Raw genomic sequence first — 19,844 nt, forward strand, 5'->3', positions numbered from 1 at the left:
TGGAAAGAGAAGTGTCCAGTAAGATGGGGAGGACAGTCACTTCCTCCCATACACAGTCCTCAGCAAGAACCAGAGTGAGGTTGGGCCGCTAAGGCAGCAGGTGGCAGCTCCTCACCTCTACTCATGTGGTCCCTTCTGGAAGGGAAGTGGCTGATTCCAGAGACTATTTCCTTCCTGAATGGCCCAAGCAAGGTCCTTCCAGAACTGTCCCTGTAAAGGGTGTGGTAAAAGTTGAATTGACCTCTGGGGCCATCAATTGCAAAGGCTGGAAGGACCAAGAGTCCTTCCCCTGGAGGGAGGGGATACTGATGTCAGACAGAGCTGACTTCCAAAACCTTCTTACTGAGCCTGACCCTAAGCAAATTGCTGTTTTTCAGTCCACGCATCTCCTAAAATGAGATTCTGGATACTACTTCCTAGGGTGAGCTAAGGATAATAACTGCCCTGGAAATGGCACCTCCCTCCCACAACCGGGCAGATTGAGACAGGTGGCAGGACCAGGCACGGTGCCTTCTAGAGCCCACCTGAGAACAAGGCAAGAATAAGGGATTCCACACCGGCCCTGCTTACAACAACAATCCAAGACGTGTTTGTGTGGGAGGTGCTAGCAAATGCTTGCAAACTCTCTGCGCCTCTCTCAGGTTTCTTTGTGTGGTCTTCTCTCCTTCCTCCTCCACACTCTGCGGTGCCAGGCCCCGGCGGGAAGAGATGGGGAGGAGCGGACTGCCTCGCCCCTTTCCCCAGCCTGGGAGGAGCCAGCTGGAGTCTCCCGCAGGCAGGGACCGCTGCCCACCTCTACCACGAGGGGTCAGCAGAGTGTCGTGGCTGCAACCCGGAATTGGGGAGGGGTCTGGAGTGGCGGAGGGGAGTCTAGGAGTGGCCGGCAGAATGCCTGTACATTTCCTCATTAAATTGTTTTTAGAACCTTGTGTGTGATTCCACTTTAGCTATTCTGCTTCCTAGGGTGGTGACATTTCTAAAGGGAAATCCAGAAACCCTGTTATCCCCAACCCCAAGCCCAGAAGCTTGGCTGTGACCAAACTGAGGGTGGGGTAGAGGAAGGTTGGGAACAAAGTTTGAACAGTGTGGGGTGCCAGGGCCACTCCCAGGTAGTCTTTGGTCCAACCGAGAGATCGGTGGGAGGGCAGCGGGGTGAATCATCCTCCTTTCCCTGCAAAGCCCAGGGGTCCAACGAGAGGGGAGTAGGGCTGTGATTGGAGGAAACTGTCCTCTGGGCTGCTGGGTTCTCTTTTTGCTAGGTGGCCATAGACACAAAACCCTGGTCGCTTTTCCTCCTGTCTGTGCGCTCTGGCTGCCACGTGCTCGAGACGCGCCCACACAGCAGAGAAACAAAGACAGCCAAGCGGCAGGGCAGCCAGCAGCCGCCTCGACATTTAATAAATGAAATTCCAGAGCTGGGGGTCGATCGGGGGGTGAACGGGTGGCCACCGCTAGGGCGCTGAGCTCCCGGTACAAACTGCCAGGCCACTCCTCCCGTTCTCTCCCCCTCCCCCAGCGCTGGGACCACCAAACCCACCGACACTTTGGTGAGGGTGCAGCACCGGGCGGCAGGTGGTGCCCTCCCCTGTACAGCCGCGAGGTATCTTTGCTTGCCGAAGCCCCACCAGCTGAGCGGCTGGTTGTGGGGGATGGGGAGGACTGCAAGATTTTTTTTTAAGGTGCGATTATAAATATATCCCGTGGATCGCGATTTCAAACAAACTTGTCAATCTGGGCCGCAGCAAAAGGCGATGGAGGCAGGTTTGCATGTATTTCGGGTGGTGTGACTCATGAGCATTACTTGTCTCCCGCAGAAAAGGAGCCTACCCACCCACAAGTCACTGCTGCTCTGGCACCGCTGGGATAAATCGATCAACTTGGACACCCCTGTCCAAGAACTCCCCTCATCCTTGTTACCTAGCGGGAGTCCCTGATGCTTGGGAAACCCTTCCTTAACTGTGTCACCACTGTCCACCAGGCCTTGTCCTGGGCACCCATGGTCTCTACCCACAAGCAGAATGCCCTGGCCTTTTGCTGCAGCAGAGATTGGGGCTGGGTGCACGCGGGGCACACGTGGGGGGGAGCATGCTCAGCAGGTGTGGGGGTGTGCACCCACGTGTGGACTGCACCTCTGCTCTCTATCTGCCACCCACTTCCCTGAGCACCTCTCCGTGTGAAGTCCAGGAAGAAAGGCCTTCACATGAAAGGCCTCTATATGCTATATTCATACGTTCTGGACCCACACACCTCTGGTGGCCCAGAAACACTGTGGATGTATATAAGGCAGATGACAAGTGGATATCAGTGCACACATGCACAGGGGTCACCCTCCGGAGGCCTTTTAAAGCCGCCCAGATTCTTTCCTCTCTAGATGGAAGCATGGAGGGAGGAATAGAAGTATTTTTAGTACTGAGGCAGAGGAATACACTGAGTGACCTCTTGGGCAGCTAGGCGTCCATATTGTCAGAAAGAGTGTGACCACACATACATACGCCTGGACACAGAGATATGGACACATGAGGGACCAGGACGCACCTCCCACCCAAACCAGAGATAGGCAGGTACCCCAAGGCACAGCGCCTCTGACACGAAGTTGGGGACCTGGGCCTTCAGGTCCTTCCTCTGTTTACTGATACCCACCCAAAACTCGCCGTCCCCCGGCTACCTCCCACTCTGAAAGTGAAGAGGATGGAGCTGGGAGGGTAACTCCTACTAATTCCCGACTTGGGGAGCGTCTGAGTAGAGGCCCCAGCCCGAGGCCAAGCGGCCAGCGAGGGCCTGTCGGCAGCCGCGGCCCCTTTAAGCACCCCCGCCCCCTCCCGCCCGCGCTCCCGGCTTCCTTTCTCCCGGAGGCGCGGCCGGCAGCCGGGCGGCGGGGCGGGGGTGTGGGCTGCCCCTCCCCCGGTGGGCAGGGCCTGCGCCGCTTCCTGCAGGAGCGTCCGGGAGCCGCGCAGGGGGCGGAGAGAGCGAGCGGCGAGCGGCGGCGGGGCGGCGCGGGGCGGCGCGGGGCGGAGGGCGCCCGAGGGCGAGCGGGCAGGCGGGCACGGCAGGTTCCGGGCCAGCCCCAGGGGCGGACGGTTGGCCGGGCGCGCGGAGCCTAGCCGGGGCCTTGCCGGAGCCGGGCCGGGCAGCAGGGGCCGCCGCCGCCGCCCGGGCCCACCGCCCGTGCCCCCCACGCTGGCCCAGAGGGCTGCGGCCGCGTCGCCGCTGAGGATGTCCCGGAAGGGGCCACGAGCGGAGGTGTGTGCGGACTGCAGCGCCCCGGGTAAGCGGGGCCGGGCCGGGGGCGGGACCGCGCACTCAGGCCGCCGCCGGGCGGGCGCCGGGGCCTGGCGGGAGCGCTGTGCGGGGCCGGAGGGCGGGGCGGGGTGGGGGGCTGCGGCCTCCAGCCGCGTCCGCCGCCCGGGCCACTGCGGAGCCGCGTCCTTGGCGGGAGAGCCGGCCTGGGGGCCCCTGTTCCCTCGAGTCCGTGAACAAGCGAGGAAGGACATTCCCGGCGCCGTCTCCCACCCCTCAGTGTGAGGGAGCGGGCAGCTGGCTGCCCCCTCCACCTTCATCACGGTATCCAAACGGAAGCGCCAGCCTGGGGTGGCAGGAGGGCTGTGGCGGAGGCCGTCAGGGTTTGCAAGGTGGGGGCGAGTGTGGTTTTGTGTCATTTCAGCGCCACCCCCGCGTCTTGCACCTGCTGCTCGCATGGTCGGCACGCCGGCTGGGGTGGCAGAGGGCAAGGGGCAGAGAGCTGGGCAGATGGCGCCAGGGGGTGCCTAGATGCAGTTTCTTCCTGAGCAAATGAGTGGTGTCTACTCTTAGGGCTCCCTGCCCCTGGTTCTTAAGGCTGGGGCTCCTTTCAGGGCCTGGTGTTAAGGGCCAGTACAAACCTGGGCATCTTCCCTGAGGCATCCTCGGGCCTGCTGGAGACTAGGAACAGCTTGGCTAGACCTAGCTTTTCCTTGTTCCCCAGTAAGGGCTGCTTGAGAAAGTGGGCTTGTCATTGCCCTGTCCTGGGCACAGAGCTCTCCAGACCTCCTAGTCCAGTCTGGCCTAAAATGGGTAGGGGGCAGTGGCAAGAGGTCCTTGGCTTCCCAGCATCCAGCTGACTTCCAGGCCTGCTTCTCGGCTGTATCTGCTTGGTGTTTCCCAGCAGAGTTAAGACTGGGCTGGTGTGAAACCCCCTGGTGTGAGGAGGAGACGAGTGGGGTAGTGACCCAGAGCCACCTCCTCTCTGCAACATGATAGGACACAGCCAGTGATGGGGCTCAGCAGCTGGCCTGGGGAAGGAAGCTCTAGCCTTGTCCATCTTCTCTTTAGGAAAGGAACCGTTTCCCTGGGAGACCCCTGGGCAGGCTCACAGTATCTATAAACTCCAAGAGAACTGTGGGCATGATTGTGAGAGTAGGATGCTGTTTTGTGGGCCTGTAACTTCCAGCCACCTCTTGGATAGGCCCAGGACCCCAACAGGTTGAACCTCACAAATGCTGTGGTACTTCTGGTGGCACCAAGCTAGAATTTTTGGGAACTGAATGCCTGGCAGGGTCATGGGCACAAAATAACTCCATGGGTGGTTATAACATTGAAGCCTCTTCTCAGGGCATGTATTGGTTTAGAGGGCGCTGGAGGAGCTATCTGGGGTGGGTATCCCAGCTAATTGCTGGAAATTATGACTCCCTCCCTTAACTGCAGGCAGGTCTGGGTATGTAAGGGCTAAGAGGACACCTTGCCTTCTATTTGTCTGTACCAGGCTGTTCTGCACCGAGATAAAGTGTTCAGGGTGGACACTTTATAGCAAGGGGAAAGGCTTAGTGGACACCCTGTTAGAGAAGCGTAGACTTCAGTGTTATCTTTGTTTCCAGCTAATTCGGTGACCAAGACTTTCCTCACTCTGAGCCTGTTTCCTCAACTGAGGGCCAAAGAAGTTGAAGTAAGAGTGGTTTCTAGGGGGCCTGCTAGCTCTGAATCTGTGGTCCCCATTCTGGAGCAGCAGGATGTAGGGCAGTGCCAGCAAGGCCGTTGTCCTTTCCATGCTGCATTCAAACGTCTCACTGAAGCTTTGGGTGCCTAGTAGCTCAGAAAGAAATGGAGTATATCAGGTGTGTTGGACTGTTCCAGCTCCTCCCCTAGTCTTCACCTGGCAGGGGCATTCATGCCTCAAATCCCTCCTTTTCCCCAGTCCAAAATATATGTCAGGAAGATAGTAAGAAGGTAAGATGGTAAGGTAGGCAGAATATGACAGTCTCACTTATCATCCCAGCCCAGCACCTGTTGTAGTCTGGCATGTGGCTGGCGTTCCCCAAGTGTCTGGATGCTTGTCAGGACCCCAGCTGGCTGCTTGGGGTTACCCCCTGCCCTAACGTACTGACCCTGGAATGTGGAAGCTTTTTTGTTCTGAATCCTGTGGCAGCCCAGGTAGGAGAGGCATGAAGATAGCCAGCAGTCTGGAGGCAGTCCCAGTGCCAGGCTCCTTCCCTACAACTCAGAGTCACAGGCTTTTCTAACCCTGATGGGAACCTGTAGTCCCAGCCCCAGGACTGCCAGGCTCCTTCCCCACAACTCAGAGTCACAGGCTTTTCTAACCCTGATGGGAACCTGTAGTCCCAGCCCCAGGCCTGGGGTCACAGACCTTTTGTAGTTGGTTAGTTTGTGGGGTCATGGAGGTCAGAGGTGAGATCCAACCTGAGTATATTGCAAGGCAGTGGACATGGCATAGCGGCCAGGGCAGCTTGTGCCTCTTCTTTGGGTGCCATCTGTGTCCCTGCTTGCCTTAGGAATCCGAGAAAGGGGCAGGGCCCAAGGAGACCTGGAGAAATCCAAGAAAGGGGCAGGCCCCAAGGAGTCCTTTGCCTCTGCCCATCCTTGCCACATGGTATCAGTCAAGAGCCTACCCTCTTCACAGTATAGATTGTGGGGGTCAGCAAATGGTGGGCTTTTCTTCCTCTTGCACTGAGGTATAACTTGTGTACACAAAGTACCCTCACCTTCGTGTGCACCCCCCTGGATTTTTACATGTGTGTATAGCTGTTTTGCCTCTGCTTTAATCAAGATGTAGAATGTTTCCATTGCGCTAGGGTCTTCCTCATGTCCCAGTTAGGGCCCCTGGAACTACCATTCTGACTGTCCTATTGACTTCCACTTGTCTGCCTTCAGGGTGGTGGGCTCTTCCCACCTGGCCTTTATATGCAAACCTGCTAGCCCTAGAGGCCACTAATGGCTTCACTGGTGGCACGTATTCACCTCAGTAGAGACCTCTATCGGGTTGGCCCTGGATCCCCCCTGCTACTTGGCCACACATGCCAGACCCATACCCTGACTGTACCTAGAGCCTGGGGGAAGGCTGAGAAGATAACATGTCCCCTAATCTTTACATTCCTTGTCCCTCTGCCCTATATTTGGTCCAGGGTTCTCATGGGGGTAAGAGTCCCTTCATCTTAAAACTATAGTAGCTATTTGACTTTCAGAAACCTTTCCTGGCTCTTTTTTGTTGTTCGAGACAGTGTCACTATGTTGCCCTCGGTCAAGTGCTGTGGCATCACAGCAACCTCAGACTCTTAGGCTCAAGTGATTCTCTTGCCTCGGCCTCCCAAATAGCTGGGACTACAGACGCCCACCATGACGCCCGGCTATTTTGTTGTTGTTGTTGTTGTTGCAGTTGTCATCGTTGTTTTAGCTGGCCCGGGCCAGGTTTGAACCCGCTACCCTTGGTGTATGTGGCTGGAGCCATAACCACTGTGCTACAGGTGCTGAGCCTTTTCCTAGGTCTTTTGCTTTGGAACTGCCCTAGATGGGGCTTGGGAGTTCCTACTTGGGTAGACCTAAGACCCCTTGCATAGAAAAAGTAGGTGGAACAGTTAGGGTGGGCTTCTCATTTGTGTATCCAGAACTGATCTGGCATTAATTAGTGTGGCCTGTGTCCCCTGGCCAGCCTTCCTATTTGAGGCCACCTGGAGGAAAGGGAAGGCCACTCTCCAGACTGGAGCAAAGCCTTAGACCACACTCCCTTGATCCTGGTCTCTTGGTCACTACCATACCCAGGGGCTCACCATATCTGTTCAACTCATGGCTCAGGGCTCTAGAGCCCCTGGCCCTGGATATCTGATCAGCCCTTCCAGACCTGCCTTCTCTGGTGGACCACAGGCTTGGGGTGGAGGCCTTAGGGCAGCCCATTTATGATCCTGACCTGGGCGGCTCCCCACTTACAGGAAACCCCACCATTCAACAAGAGGAATTTAGGCTGCATCATTTCCGGCTTCCTGCCTGGACTGCTGGAGGTGGCTGGCTGGCAGCCCCCTGACCCAGTGGTGTTTGGATTAGGGAGAGGGAGCCTCTCATTCCTGAGGGGCCTTACTATTCGTTTTTTGAGACAGTCTCACTATGTCGCCCTCAGTAGAGTGCTGTGGCATCATAGCTCACAGCAACCTCAAACTCTTGGGCTTAAGCCTCAGCCTCCCAAGTAGATGGGACTACAGGTGCTCGCCACAACACCCACCTATTTTTTGTTGCAGTTTTCACCATTGTTTAGCTAGCCTGGGCCGGGCTCAAAACCACCAGCCTCAGTGTATGTGGCTGGCGCCATAACCACTGTGCTATGGGCGCTGAGCTGAGCCTCATTGTTCTAATGAAGCCAACATAAAATGTGGCCTAGAGCTATCCATCTTGGCATAGATGGCTGGTCCCTTCCTCGGCCCCCTGGAAGATAGATAGTAGTCACCTAGTGCATCCCTCCGTTGCCCTAGTTTGCGAGCGTCCCTGAAAAAGCTGAGATCCAAAGACAGCCCTCTCTTTTACTTCTTGTTGTCACCTTACTGGGGGACCTTTGCTGTGGGGCAGAGCTCAGACTGGGTCTCTGACTCAGTTTCTTCACAATTATCCTGAGAATTTTTATTTATTTATTTATTTTTTGAGACAGCGTCTCACTTTGTCATCCTTGGTAGAGTACTATGGCATCATAGCTCACAGCAACCTCAAACTCTTGGGCTTAAGCGATCCTCTTGCCACAGTTTTTCATTTTTAGTGGAGACGAGGTCTCATTCTTGCTTAGGCAGGTCTTGAACTGGTGAGTTCAAGTGACCCACCCACCTTGGCTTTCCAGATGCTAGGATTACAGGCGTGAGCCACCATACCTGGCCTTCTGGGAATTTTTTTCTTTCTTTTTTTTTTTTTTTTGAGACAGAGTGTCACAATGTCACCCTTGGTAGAGTGCTGTGGCATCACAGCTCACAGCAACCTCAAACTCCTAGGCTTAAGTGATTCTTTTGCCTTAGTCTCCCAGTAGCTGGGACTACAGGCGCCTGCCACAACACCGGCTATTTTTTGTTTTTGTTGCATTTGGCCCAGGCTGGGTTCGAACCCACCAGCCTTGATGTATGTGGCTGGCACCATAACCACTATGCTATGGGCGCTGAGCCTTTTTCTGGGAACTTTGATGAAAGTCCTTGGAGAAGGGCCTGAGAATTCCTTTCTGGTTGGGAAAGAGTCTCATCCCCCATAAACCAGTCCCTCCCCTGTGGGGGCCACCCTGAGTGCTCTAGGGCAAGGCAGAAAGCCAGCCCCCAACCCCACCAGGACAGGACTTTCTGAGTCAGGGCAGGGGACCTGGGAAGAGCAGTGTCCTAGGAGAGAGGCTCCCTGCCCCCACTCTTGGTGGCACACAATGGCTGCTTTCTCCCCTGTGACCTTTCCGCAGCCTGAGTTGTATGCAGCTGTCTCCTCCCCCTGTCCCAGAGGGGCCTGGGATGGGTGGGATCTCCTCTGTCCTTGAGAAGAACACAGGGAGCTCCCACCCAGTCCTGGCCTGCCTTCTTGTTTCCGAAGTTTATTTCTCCCCAAGGAGTAAAGTGGCTCCCAGAGCCTTACCCACCCAGGGCTGCAGGGGCAGAGAGACAGCAGCAAGTGTGGATATGGCATAGTCTCAGGTGGCCAAGTGCCTAGATCTGCATCCTGGCAATTCCATTCATTATCTGTGCGACTTTGAGTAAGCCTTCTAACCTCTCGGAGCCACCGTTTCCTCATCTGCAAAGCAGGGATAGCATCTTCTACCTTGCCTGACAGTTGTAGGAGTCACACATAACGCACCGAGCTGGTACATGGTGTGCACACGATGGAGGTTGGCTCCTTTGCTTTGTCCATCTTCCTTTTTTTTTTTTTTTTTTTTTTTTTGAGACAGAGTCTCAAGTTGTCATGCTGGGTAGAGTACCGCAGTATCACAGCTCACAGGAACCTCAAACTCTTGGGCTTAAGTGATTCTCTTGCCTCAGCCTCCCAGGTAGCTGGGACTACAGGCGCCCACCACAATGCCAGGGTTTTTTTTTTGTTATTGTTGTCATTGTTGTTTAGCGGGCCCTGGCCAGGTTCAAACCCACCATTCCCAGTGCATGTGGCTGGTGCTCTAACCACTGAGCTATGGGCGCCAAGCCTGTCCATCCTCCTTAAAAGGAATTCCAGCTCACACCCTCAGCAATGGCAGCAGGAAGCATAGGCATGAAAGGGTCCCTCACCTGCCACACAAGGATAGTGGCAGGAGCCAGTGGAGGGTCCAATCTGTCAGGTAGGTTCCAATAGAAGCCTGGATATAGGAGAGAGTTGGGACTGACCCAGAGTAGGAGGGGTTCCCAGGGGTGTCTGGCACATAGCATCAGGGTTTTGTACCCTAGGGGATTCCTGCCTCTCTGTGGGAGGGACTGGGGCAGCAGCCTTGTTTCCTGGGAAAAGGCTGTGCGATGGGTGGTATGACTTCCAGATGGGAAGCTGTGCATGCTGAATGGGTCCTGGGGAACGCCCATCCCAGAGGAGCAAAGAGGTGTAAGAAAGTTCAGGTCTCTGTCAGCTCCCAGCGTTGAGTCCTTGGGTAACCTTCATCAGTAACCTGGGCGTACTAATGGCCCCAGCTCCTAGGCTGTGGGGACTGAGTGAGTCAACATTTATGAAGTACTGAAGCATGCACAGAACAGGCCCAGAGCAGGTGCTGAGGTGGTCTCACCTGTTGTCTGGCTCTGGCTGACCCTTGCCCTCACCCTGGCAGACCCTGGTTGGGCATCCATCAGCAGGGGTGTGCTGGTGTGTGACGAGTGCTGCAGTGTGCACCGGAGCCTGGGACGCCACGTCTCCATTGTCAAGCACCTTCGCCACAGCGCTTGGCCTCCCACGCTGCTGCAGGTACAGGGCTAGGCTGAGTGGTTCTTCCCCACAGAGTGTGCTGAGCATGAGCATATTTCCCCCATGGCCACAGATTCCTATCTGGAATCTGCAGTTTACAAGGGGCAGCAGCCACCTGAGGCTGAGCCTAACCTCAACCCTTTCCACCCATCCACTCACTTCAGGCAGAAAGGGAGCTCTCACCCAAGTCCTGACACTTACTAGCTTGGCCAAGTAGTGTGAGCAAGTCACTTAACTTCTCTGAGCCTTGGCACGCTCACCATGCAACCTGAAATGCTAAATGAGATGCGTATCTCACCCTGTGGGTGGCCAGGCTAGATGGAAGTGTAATGGTGCCAGGCACCCAGTAGGCCCCCTTGGTACTGTTTTCCAGGTATGCCAGCTGCAGCAGGCGCACAGGAGGTGTTTCCCCCAGTGCCCCACACACGGTGGGCACCCTCTCACTTGGCATCTCTTCCCCACAGATGGTGCACACGCTCGCCAGCAACGGGGCCAATTCCATCTGGGAGCACTCCCTGCTGGACCCTGCACAAGTTCAGAGTGGGCGGCGCAAAGCCAACCCCCAAGACAAAGTCCAGTGAGTGGTCTGGAGGGGTGGTGGACAGGGAGGTGCCCAGAGGTGGCAAGGTGACTAGCCCCTCCTACTCTGCTCCCCATTTCTTCCTGTGTACCCTGTGCAGCCCCATCAAGTCAGAGTTCATCAGGGCCAAGTACCAGATGCTGGCATTTGTGCACAAGCTTCCCTGCCGGGACGATGATGGGGTCACTGCCAAAGACCTCAGCAAGGTTTGAGGGGCCTTAAAACAAATGGGGTGGGCCTTTCTTCATCTCACCCCTGACACCTTGAAGACTTCTCCTTTGTCACCACTGGGCCCTACGTCCCAAAGTTCAATAACGTCATGGGAGAACAGAGATTGGGTGGACAGGATGGCTCAGTCCAGCTGCCTGTGGCCAAAGCTCCCTCAGCTCCTAATTGGACACACAAGGCTAGAGTCTCCTGGCAGCCACCTAACAGCTGGGAATGCTTGGGGCAATCGCTTAGCCTCCCAGAGCCTCAATTTCCTCATCTGTAAAATGGGAAAGAAATCAAGCAGAGCACACAGCACACATGGTGGACGGCAATTGATGGCAGCTATTATTAATTGGCCTTAACCCCTAGTGGGAAGCCTCTGGGGAAGCCTCTGTCTTGCCTGACACAGTCTGATTTTGGCAGAGCCCTTTGGAACTGGTAGGACTCTCTAGGGCAGCCTGGGCTAGGTACATCTTGGGGGCGGGTTGGTACATCTCGTGCACACGTGTATTTATTGCACACTCTGCTCCTTGCAGCAACTGCACTCAAGTGTGCGGACAGGCAACTTGGAGACATGTTTGCGCCTGCTGTCCCTGGGTGCCCAGGCCAACTTCTTCCACCCAGAGAAGGGCACCACACCTCTGCATGTGGCTGCCAAGGCAGGGCAGACGCTGCAGGCTGAGCTGCTTGTAGTGTATGGGGCTGATCCTGGCTCCCCTGATGTTAATGGCCGCACACCCATTGATTATGCCAGGTGAGGGTTGTCTGAAGGGTGAGGCATGGGTAGGTGGGGGAGTGGGCTGCTGCTACAGGGCTGAGCCCTACCCCCTTCCCACAGGCAGGCGGGGCACCATGAACTGGCAGAAAGGCTAGTCGAGTGCCAGTATGAGCTCACTGACCGGTTGGCCTTCTACCTCTGTGGACGCAAGCCGGGTGAGCAGAGCATGGGGAGGGCCTGGCTGGGCCAGGCAGGTGGGACCTGGACACACCCCAGCAGCAGGTGCCATAGTGACAGAGCGGCTGGGGAACAGTGTTGCTAGGCAACTGGCTCCTGTGAAATTGCTGCAGGCTCTGGGCTGCAGCACTTTGTGGCTAGGGAGTGGGGGTGGGCATACTTCCAGGCAGCTCCAGTGCTCTTGGGGGTGGCCTGCCCTCTTTCCTAAAACCCTAACACTTCATGGCAGTGAGGTGGGCTCCCAACTGCTGAATCCACACAGCACCAGTGAGTGACTTGGCATTTTTATTTTTGTTCAGATCACAAGAATGGGCATTACATCATCCCACAGATGGCTGACAGGTGAGTGTCCACCTGATGCCCCTTCCCAGAGGCTGTTCCATGCCATGCAGATGCCTAGCCTCCCAACCCTTCACCCTCCCCATCCCCCAGGGAATGGAGACACAGGCGTCCCACAGCCTAGTCCTCAGTCCCTAAAGCTGAGTCCCAAGGCAGGTAAGAAATTTCAGCTCAGCACTTGCCCAGCACAGCCTGAGCCCCATGACTATCAAGTATATGGAGAGCTTAGGTGCAAGAAATGACCCCCATGCTGGGAGAGTAGACTACTGTGTTCTATTCCAGTGGCACTGACCCCATAAAATCTTTAGACAACCTCTGCTCTTCAGTGAAAAGATGGGTGGGCTCCAGGAATCTGAGTGACTTCAAGACTTCTGGCCAGACCTTTGTGGCATGTTCAGAAATTAGGCAGGGTTCTAGAGCAGGGAACAGATGTTTCTGCCTCTAATCTGAGAGGCCTCAAGTGCCCTGGTGGTGTTGGACACCCCGTCACTCACCCTGCTCACAGATGGATGCTGGTGCCACCTGGTGGCTGCCTCTGATGGCCACGGCTTCCTGCCAGGCTGTGCCTGTTGGCCTGGATTTGGAGAGAGGAGCCTCTCTCCCTCCTCAAAGCCTGTGGTGACAGATGGGCATAGTCAGGCCCAGGGAACGCAGATCCTTGCACCCAGACCTCTGTTCTTAGAACCCAAGATTCCTCCTTCTCTGGTCTGATTGTGCCTGGTGTGTGTGTCGCGCACGTGTATGTGTGTGTGGTGAACACACCTGCATGGAGGCATACATTCAATGATGTGTTAACTGAACACTTTCCCAGAGCAGCTGCTGCTCTTGGCAGTGGAGCCACAGAGGTAACTCAGATACAATCCCTGCCTTTGAGGAGCTCACAGTCTAGACAGGGAGGCAGCCTAGCCAGGTGATTACAGCCCATTGTAGGGAGTGTAGGAAGCAGGGCAGAGGAGCAGAGCTTAGAAGTGCAGAGTCAGGAGCTCAGGCAGCTCAGTGTGGCTGGAGCATAATGTGAGAGCTGGGGGATCCCAGGAGCAAGACTGGAATGGATATAGGCAAAAGAATGAGCCGCTGTGAGCTTCAGCAAGAGCTGTGACCATCCAAGGGCAGAATGTGCTGACCATAGGTGTGTGGAGTCAGCTTTACCACTCATGGCTGTGTGAGAAGCAGGCTATTTAACCTCTCTGAACCTTGGTTACTTCTGGCAATGTAGATGACAGTACCTGATTTTCAGGGCTGTTGAAAGGATTAAGTAAGATGATGCATGCAAAGTGTTTAGCATATTTTTTAAGTGAACTTTTTGTTTAAGTATGAGTATGCCATCTGTACCTGTTGTTATTTCAGTGTTTCAGCAAGGGGTAATGCAGCCAGATGTCTCAAAAGATTATCCTGAGTTCAGTGGCTCATGCCTATGAATCCTAGCACTTTGGGAGGCTGAGGCAGGAGGATCACTTGAGCCCAGGAGTTTGAGGTTGTAGTAAGCTATAATGATGCCACTGAACTCTAGCCTGGACAACAGAGTGAGACCCTGACTCAAAAAAAAAATCACCCTGGCTGCTGGATGGAGAAAGGATTATAGAGACAAGACTGGAAATAGGGAGATTAAGAAACTATTGCAATAGCTGGGCGTTGTGGCAGGCGCCTGTAGTCCCAGCTACTTGGGAGGCTGAGGCAAGAGAATCACTTGAGCCCAAGAGTTTGAGGTTGCTGTGAGCTATGATGCTACAGCACGCTACCCAGGGCCACAAAATGAGACTTTGTCTCAAAAAAAAAGAAAGAAAAGAAAAAGAAAAACTATTGCAAAGCCCAGGCAAGAGGAAATGATGGCAGAATCTGGGAAGCTCGGCTAGGATTTGTGGGTGAAAGAGACTTCAGGCGACTGCCAGGTAGCTGACATTGGTGCCGTGACAAGTCAACGAGAGAAAGCAGAGGAGGAGCAGGGTTGGGGGTGAGAGGAATTCAGCTTTGTACCCTCTGGGTCGGGTGTGCATGGAGATGGGTCTGGGCCTGCTGTGAGAAGGCGTGTGCTGCCCTGCTCCTGCGTAATTGCTGCCTCTGTCCTGTTCTTCCCTCTGCTGCCTTCCTCTGGACTTAGATCTCGGCAAAAGTGCATGTCTCAGAGGTATATGGAGCCTGCTGGGGCAGCAGGCCTTGGAGGTTGGGTAGGGTGGGGAGGTACTTGGTGTGTGGCACCTGGGGTGTTTGTCTCCCTTGGGTCCCTGCATGTTTGGGCAGTCACCAACAAGAGCCTGGCCACCTCTCATATCTGATCTCTCCCTTCCTCCCCTTTCCTATTCCTCTCCTCTATCCACAGCCTGGACCTATCTGAATTGGCCAAAGCTGCTAAGAAGAAACTACAGGCGGTGAGTCTCCTGCTCCTCACCTGCCCCTCCCTGGCCTCACCAGTCCCTCCTGTTATCATCCCCACGAGGGAATGAACTGGTCTGGCCTCCCTTCTAGCCTCTCCCACTTAGAGCTTAGCACAAGGACCCCTAGCCATTTCTGAGACTGTAGGGGCTGGGCACAGCACAGGGACACATGCCATTCTCCAAGTCTCACAATATCCTGGCAAACTGACCTTACTGGCCTGGGGGCTGATTGCTTTGACAAACCTGGGTTCCTCTCTCTGTCTCCAGCTCAGCAACCGGCTTTTTGAGGAACTTGCCATGGATGTATACGACGAGGTGGATCGAAGAGAAAATGACGCAGGTTAGTCAGGGATAGGCGAGCATCAGAGGCCTGCGCACTTAGGACAAGAGTACCAACCCTGCAGGGGAAGTGCTGGGGCCTGGCTGCCATCTCTGGTCCTTGAGTGGGATAGTCAGAGGCCTGCAGACGAGCCCTGCGGCTGTGAGCCTGTCTGGCAGCTTCCCCAGCTGGGCAGGGTGCTGCACTGGAGGCGGCTCCTGCTCCTCCCAGCACCCCCTAGACTGGGGCTCATCACCACTCAGCAGCCTCCCACTTTGGCTGTCTCCCCAGTCCCGCTCCGCCCCCCCTGCATCACTCCTTCCTGGCCACAACCAGATTCCAGCCCAGCTCTGGGTCTGGACTGGCAGGACGGGCCTTGTTTCCTTTGTCAGTCCCTGGCCGGCCTCACCCAGCCTTGCCCTGACCCATCCTAGCTCTGCACGTCTAAAGACCACCCTGTTTTGAACATAAGTGCTCAGTGGGCATGGGGGGAGCTAGAAAGGCTGTGCTCAGCGCTTCCCCAGCTCCACCGTGGGGGCCTGGCCACCGAGGCTGATCTGCTCCTGTCCCTCCCCCACAGTATGGCTGGCTACCCAGAACCACAGCACCCTGGTGACAGAGCGCAGTGCTGTGCCCTTCCTGCCTGTTAACCCAGAATACTCAGCCACAAGGAATCAGGTAAGAAGACAGGGTTGGGGTCTTGGGGCAGTCTCCCTTCTGCCTCGGTCTTTCCCTAGCCCATAGTGGGCTGGGGCCTGGGCCAGCTCTATACCTCTCACCAGGGCCTTCTTCAGGGTCCAGCTGGCACTGGGATTTGGGGAGGGGGAAGAGGCCATCTTTTGAACACTTGATTAGCAGCTCTGGTGGGTATTCCAGCCCCTTCCCAAGAGCTGCCATGCCTGACCCTGGCCTGCAGAGTGGCCTTGGCGGCTGACTGACCAGGTAAAGTTGGATCGGGATTCTCTAGCTGTGGTTAAGTCAGATAGCAGGGTGTCACCTTGCTACTTTGTCCTCACCCTGTGTGTCAGCCATAAGGGGCCTCCTCATGCAAGCCTGGCCCTTTCTGCCTTGCAGGGTCGACAAAAGTTAGCCCGCTTTAATGCCCGAGAGTTTGCCACCTTGATCATCGACATTCTCAGCGAGGCCAAGCGGAGACAGCAGGGCAAGAGCCTGACTAGTCCCACAGGTGGGAGGGCATGGACAGGGTGCAGGTGGCAGCCACCGTTGCAGGATGTTCTCCTCTGTGGCTCCCGTTGTGTGAGGGTGGTAGGATAGATGGGTTTTGTGGTTGAGTGAGTCCTGAGTGGCAGGCCTTGTCCTTAGACAACCTGGAACTGTCTGCGCGGAGCCAGAGTGACCTCGACGACCAGCACGACTACGACAGTGTGGCCTCTGACGAGGACACCGACCAGGAGCCCCTGCGCAGTGCTGGCGCCACACGGAACAACCGCGCCCGGGTCTGAGCACTGTCCCTCCCCTCCCACTCTCTCCCCTTGTCCTCACCCCAAGCCTCTATCAAGGCCCAGTTCTATCTTCTAGAAGCCCAGGGGCCTTGGGGACCCCCCCTGAGGGTGACTATTCCTTTGCCCCTGATGGCTGATGGGCTTACATTTCCCTCTGTAGAGCATGGACTCCTCAGACCTGTCCGATGGGGCTGTGACACTGCAGGAATACCTGGAGCTGAAGAAGGCCCTGGCTACCTCTGAGGCAAAAGTGCAGCAGCTCATGAAGGTCAATAGTAGCTTGAGTGATGAGCTCCGGAGGCTGCAGAGAGAGGTGAGAGCTGCAGCCTTGGTGGGAATGGGGAACCCCAGGACTCCTGGAAGGAGGCTTGCCCCAACCCAGAAGTTCAGGGGTCTGCTGGACTCAGAGTCTTAAACCATCCTACACTGACAGATCCATAAGCTGCAGGCAGAGAACCTGCAGCTCCGGCAGCCGCCAGGACCGGTGCCCACACCTCCACTCCCCAGTGAACGGGCAGAACACACACCCATGGGGCCTGGTGGGAGCACCCACCGCAGGGACCGCCAGGCCTTCTCCATGTATGAACCAGGCTCTGCCCTGAAGCCCTTTGGGGGCCCTCCTGGAGATGAGCTCACTACACGGCTACAGCCTTTCCATAGCACTGTGAGTTGCCTTTGGGTCTCAAAGTGTGGGGAGAGACAGAGGGCCAGGGCTGCTGCAGGGCCCACCGTGACACTCACTGTGCTAACACTTGCAGGAGCTAGAGGACGACGCCATCTATCCAGTGCACATCCCTGCTGGCCTTTACCGGGTAAGTAGGGCCTGGGGAAGGTGGGTCCAATTCCAGTCAGTAGGTGCTAAGCCCCAGGGGGTGTCAGGCTCTATGCTGGATGCTGAGCCTAAAGGTGACTGGACACACCACTCCCTGCCCTCACAAGCATTCAAAGATCAAGTCTTTTGTAAAAGTTTGTAACTACAATCCATTTGGCTGTGACCATTTGCCCTCACAAGAGCAAACTGGGAAGTGGGGAGGACATACTGACTCCAGCTCTGCCCTGGGTTTCAGATCCGGAAGGGAGTGTCTGCCTCAGCTGTGCCCTTCACTCCTTCCTCCCCACTGTTGTCATGCTCCCAAGAAGGAAGCCGCCACACGGTAATGTTTCCATGCCCGGTGCCCAAGGGATGGGCTTGGGGGCTGTGTGGGCTAGGGTGCTGTGTATTCATCCCCCACTCTACCTCCCTGCTTCTTTTACCCTCCAGAGCAAGCTTTCCCGCCATGGTAGTGGTGCTGATAGCGACTATGAAAACACGCAAAGTGGGGACCCGCTGCTTGGGTAAGACTTCACTGGGTCTTAAACCCAGCTCTGCTCACACCCTGAAGGGGAAGTTGAGAGGGCCTCAGGGTGGGGGATGGTGGAGGTGAGTGGCCCTGCAGATGGAATGTCTCTTTTTCAAACCTGGGCCTCAGGCTGGAAGGAAAGAGATTTCTAGACCTGGGCAAAGATGATGACTTCCATCCAGAGTTGGAAAGCCTTGATGGAGACCTAGACCCTGGGCTTCCCAGCACAGAGGATGTCATCCTGAAGACAGAGCAGGTCACCAAGAACATTCAGGAATTGTTGCGGGCAGCCCAGGAATTCAAGCATGACAGGTATGAGGTGGGGAGCAGCCTCCTGTTTGTTTCTGTGTTGTTGCAGGGGCAGGAGAGAGACTCATAGGCTACTGTCCCTGGGATCCTTCCTCAAAAGTCTGTCTCCCTAATTTGTATGCTCTCCTCCTCTTACAGCTTTGTGCCCTGCTCAGAGAAGATCCATTTGGCTGTGACCGAGATGGCTTCTCTCTTCCCGAAGGTACAGAGGGCCACATAGAGGATCAGGGGTAGGAGGGGCTCTGCCTAGAGGAGGTGTAGGGAACTGATTGGTACCTGGGTGGAGATATGGATGGACACACCACTGGGCCTTGAATGTGGCTCATGGCCTAAACTAAAGCCCAGCCCTCCTTCCCTTCAGAGGCCAGCCCTGGAGCCAGTGCGGAGCTCACTGCGGCTACTCAATGCCAGTGCATACCGGCTGCAGAGCGAGTGCCGGAAGACAGTGCCCCCGGAGCCCGGCGCCCCTGTGGACTTCCAGCTGCTGACTCAGCAGGTGATCCAGTGCGCCTATGACATCGCCAAGGCTGCTAAGCAGCTGGTCACCATCACCACCCGAGAGAAGAAGCAGTGACCACTCTCCCCACACCCTCACCTGCACCCTGGGACCTCATTGGCCACAGGAACTGGGCCACTCCAGACACTAATCCCCACCCCAACAGAGCCACTGGCACAAGTGCCCTTAGTGCTGCCACTGTTCCCTGGTAGCCAGGCGCCCTGGTGCCCACCCCCTTGAACCCCCAAGGATGGGGAGGTGGGGTGGCAGGAGCTTCTGTCCCCACATTCCATGCACCTCCCCCCTGTATATAGCATTCCCTCCCTCCTAGTGTGCAGGGGCCTGCAAGACATCACTCCCAGCCCCTTGCTCTCTGGGGCACCCTCAGCAAAAGATCAGGTGGGGATACTCCAAGTGGGGCAGCTCCCCCTATCTGTACCCCACCCCCATGAGCCAGTTCAGCCCTATTGGGGGCCGAGCAGGGGCATCCCCCTCCTTTGTACATAATCTCTGTGGATGTCCCTGCCCTGTAGCCACCAGCCCCTTGCTGCTCTCCTTTAATGCCAAACGGCCCCCGCCTAACACACAGGTCCTTAACCTGTGTGGCAGGGTCCCCAGCAGCAGACACTGGAATATCTTTTTTTTTTCTCTCTCTCTCTCTCCTCCTCACCCCTTAATTTTAACTTTGTGGTAACTGAGTGTCCCTGCGTGTGTGTGCGGGCGGCAGTGCCGTTCCGGAGGCCTGGTCCATCTGGAGTTTCAAGGGGTGAGGAGATGAGAGCAGTGGGACAAACGTTGGGGGTCAGCCTCCCTCTCCCCCACCTGAGGCTAGGGACTACCAAGGTAACCATCTGTGGTCCCGCCCGCTGCACCTCACCACTCCCCCAACTCATGCCCATTCTCTATGAACTTAAAGTGAAACCACTTCCCTCCGCCTCCTCCCGTTCCCTTGTGGAGGGAGACTGTATGCTGGCCAGGGCAGAGGACTGAGCACCTGAGCCCGGGGCTGGCTCCCCGGGATCCCTGACTCAGCTGGTGGCTGTGGAGCTGAGAGTCCCCTCCCCATAACCTCTGCGAGGCCAGCACCCACCATCACTACCTGCACCTGCTGTGGCCCCACCCTCTGGAGGCCTGGGAACCTGGCTACAGCCTGGGAAGACGGGCCAGGTGGCAGAGGTGGTGTTACCAGCTCTTCTCTCCGGTCCTGCCTCTTCCCAGGGGCCAGGCCCTACCTGTGTGCTGGTGGGTGGGCTGTCAAGACGTGTCATGTACATTTGTATCAAAAATAAAGAAGTGACCATGTGCTGTTTCTGAT

At 56.2% G+C, this 19,844-nt stretch overlaps 1 protein-coding gene across 2 annotated transcripts; it reads left to right on the plus strand.

The window, feature by feature from the left end:
* Positions 1–2,931: 2,931 nt before the first annotated feature.
* Positions 2,932–19,831, plus strand: GIT1 (GIT ArfGAP 1). Of its 2 annotated transcripts, XM_053570913.1 has the most exons (21): positions 2,932–3,265; positions 10,013–10,146; positions 10,611–10,723; positions 10,827–10,932; positions 11,473–11,690; positions 11,775–11,869; positions 12,191–12,233; positions 14,329–14,355; positions 14,548–14,596; positions 14,870–14,942; positions 15,502–15,599; positions 15,996–16,107; positions 16,245–16,378; positions 16,545–16,697; positions 16,818–17,048; positions 17,143–17,196; positions 17,452–17,538; positions 17,646–17,719; positions 17,854–18,036; positions 18,172–18,235; positions 18,395–19,831. In XM_053570913.1, the coding sequence occupies exons 1-21, from the start codon at positions 3,214–3,216 to the stop codon at positions 18,605–18,607; spliced, it is 2,313 nt and encodes a 770-aa protein (XP_053426888.1). In that variant the 5' UTR covers positions 2,932–3,213; the 3' UTR covers positions 18,608–19,831. The 2 variants fall into 2 exon arrangements, with proteins under 2 accessions (XP_053426888.1, XP_053426889.1); XM_053570914.1 differs by lacking the exon at positions 14,329–14,355.
* Positions 19,832–19,844: the final 13 nt, after the last annotated feature.

This window comes from Nycticebus coucang, chromosome 18, assembly GCF_027406575.1.
Source record: "Nycticebus coucang isolate mNycCou1 chromosome 18, mNycCou1.pri, whole genome shotgun sequence".
In the NCBI taxonomy this organism is placed as follows: domain Eukaryota; kingdom Metazoa; phylum Chordata; class Mammalia; order Primates; family Lorisidae; genus Nycticebus; species Nycticebus coucang.

What these genes read in the sequence shown, in the direction of transcription:
- GIT1 (XM_053570913.1), top strand. Translation starts at nt 3,214, where the DNA reads ATGTCCCGGAAGGGGCCACGAGCGGAGGTGTGTGCGGACTGCAGCGCC. An exon ending in CCTCTGTGGACGCAAGCCGG is followed by an intron (nt 11,870 to 12,190) that starts GTGAGCAGAGCA and finishes ATTTTTGTTCAG; the next exon opens with ATCACAAGAATGGGCATTAC. An exon ending in ATCCCACAGATGGCTGACAG is followed by an intron (nt 12,234 to 14,328) that starts GTGAGTGTCCAC and finishes CTCTGGACTTAG; the next exon opens with ATCTCGGCAAAAGTGCATGT.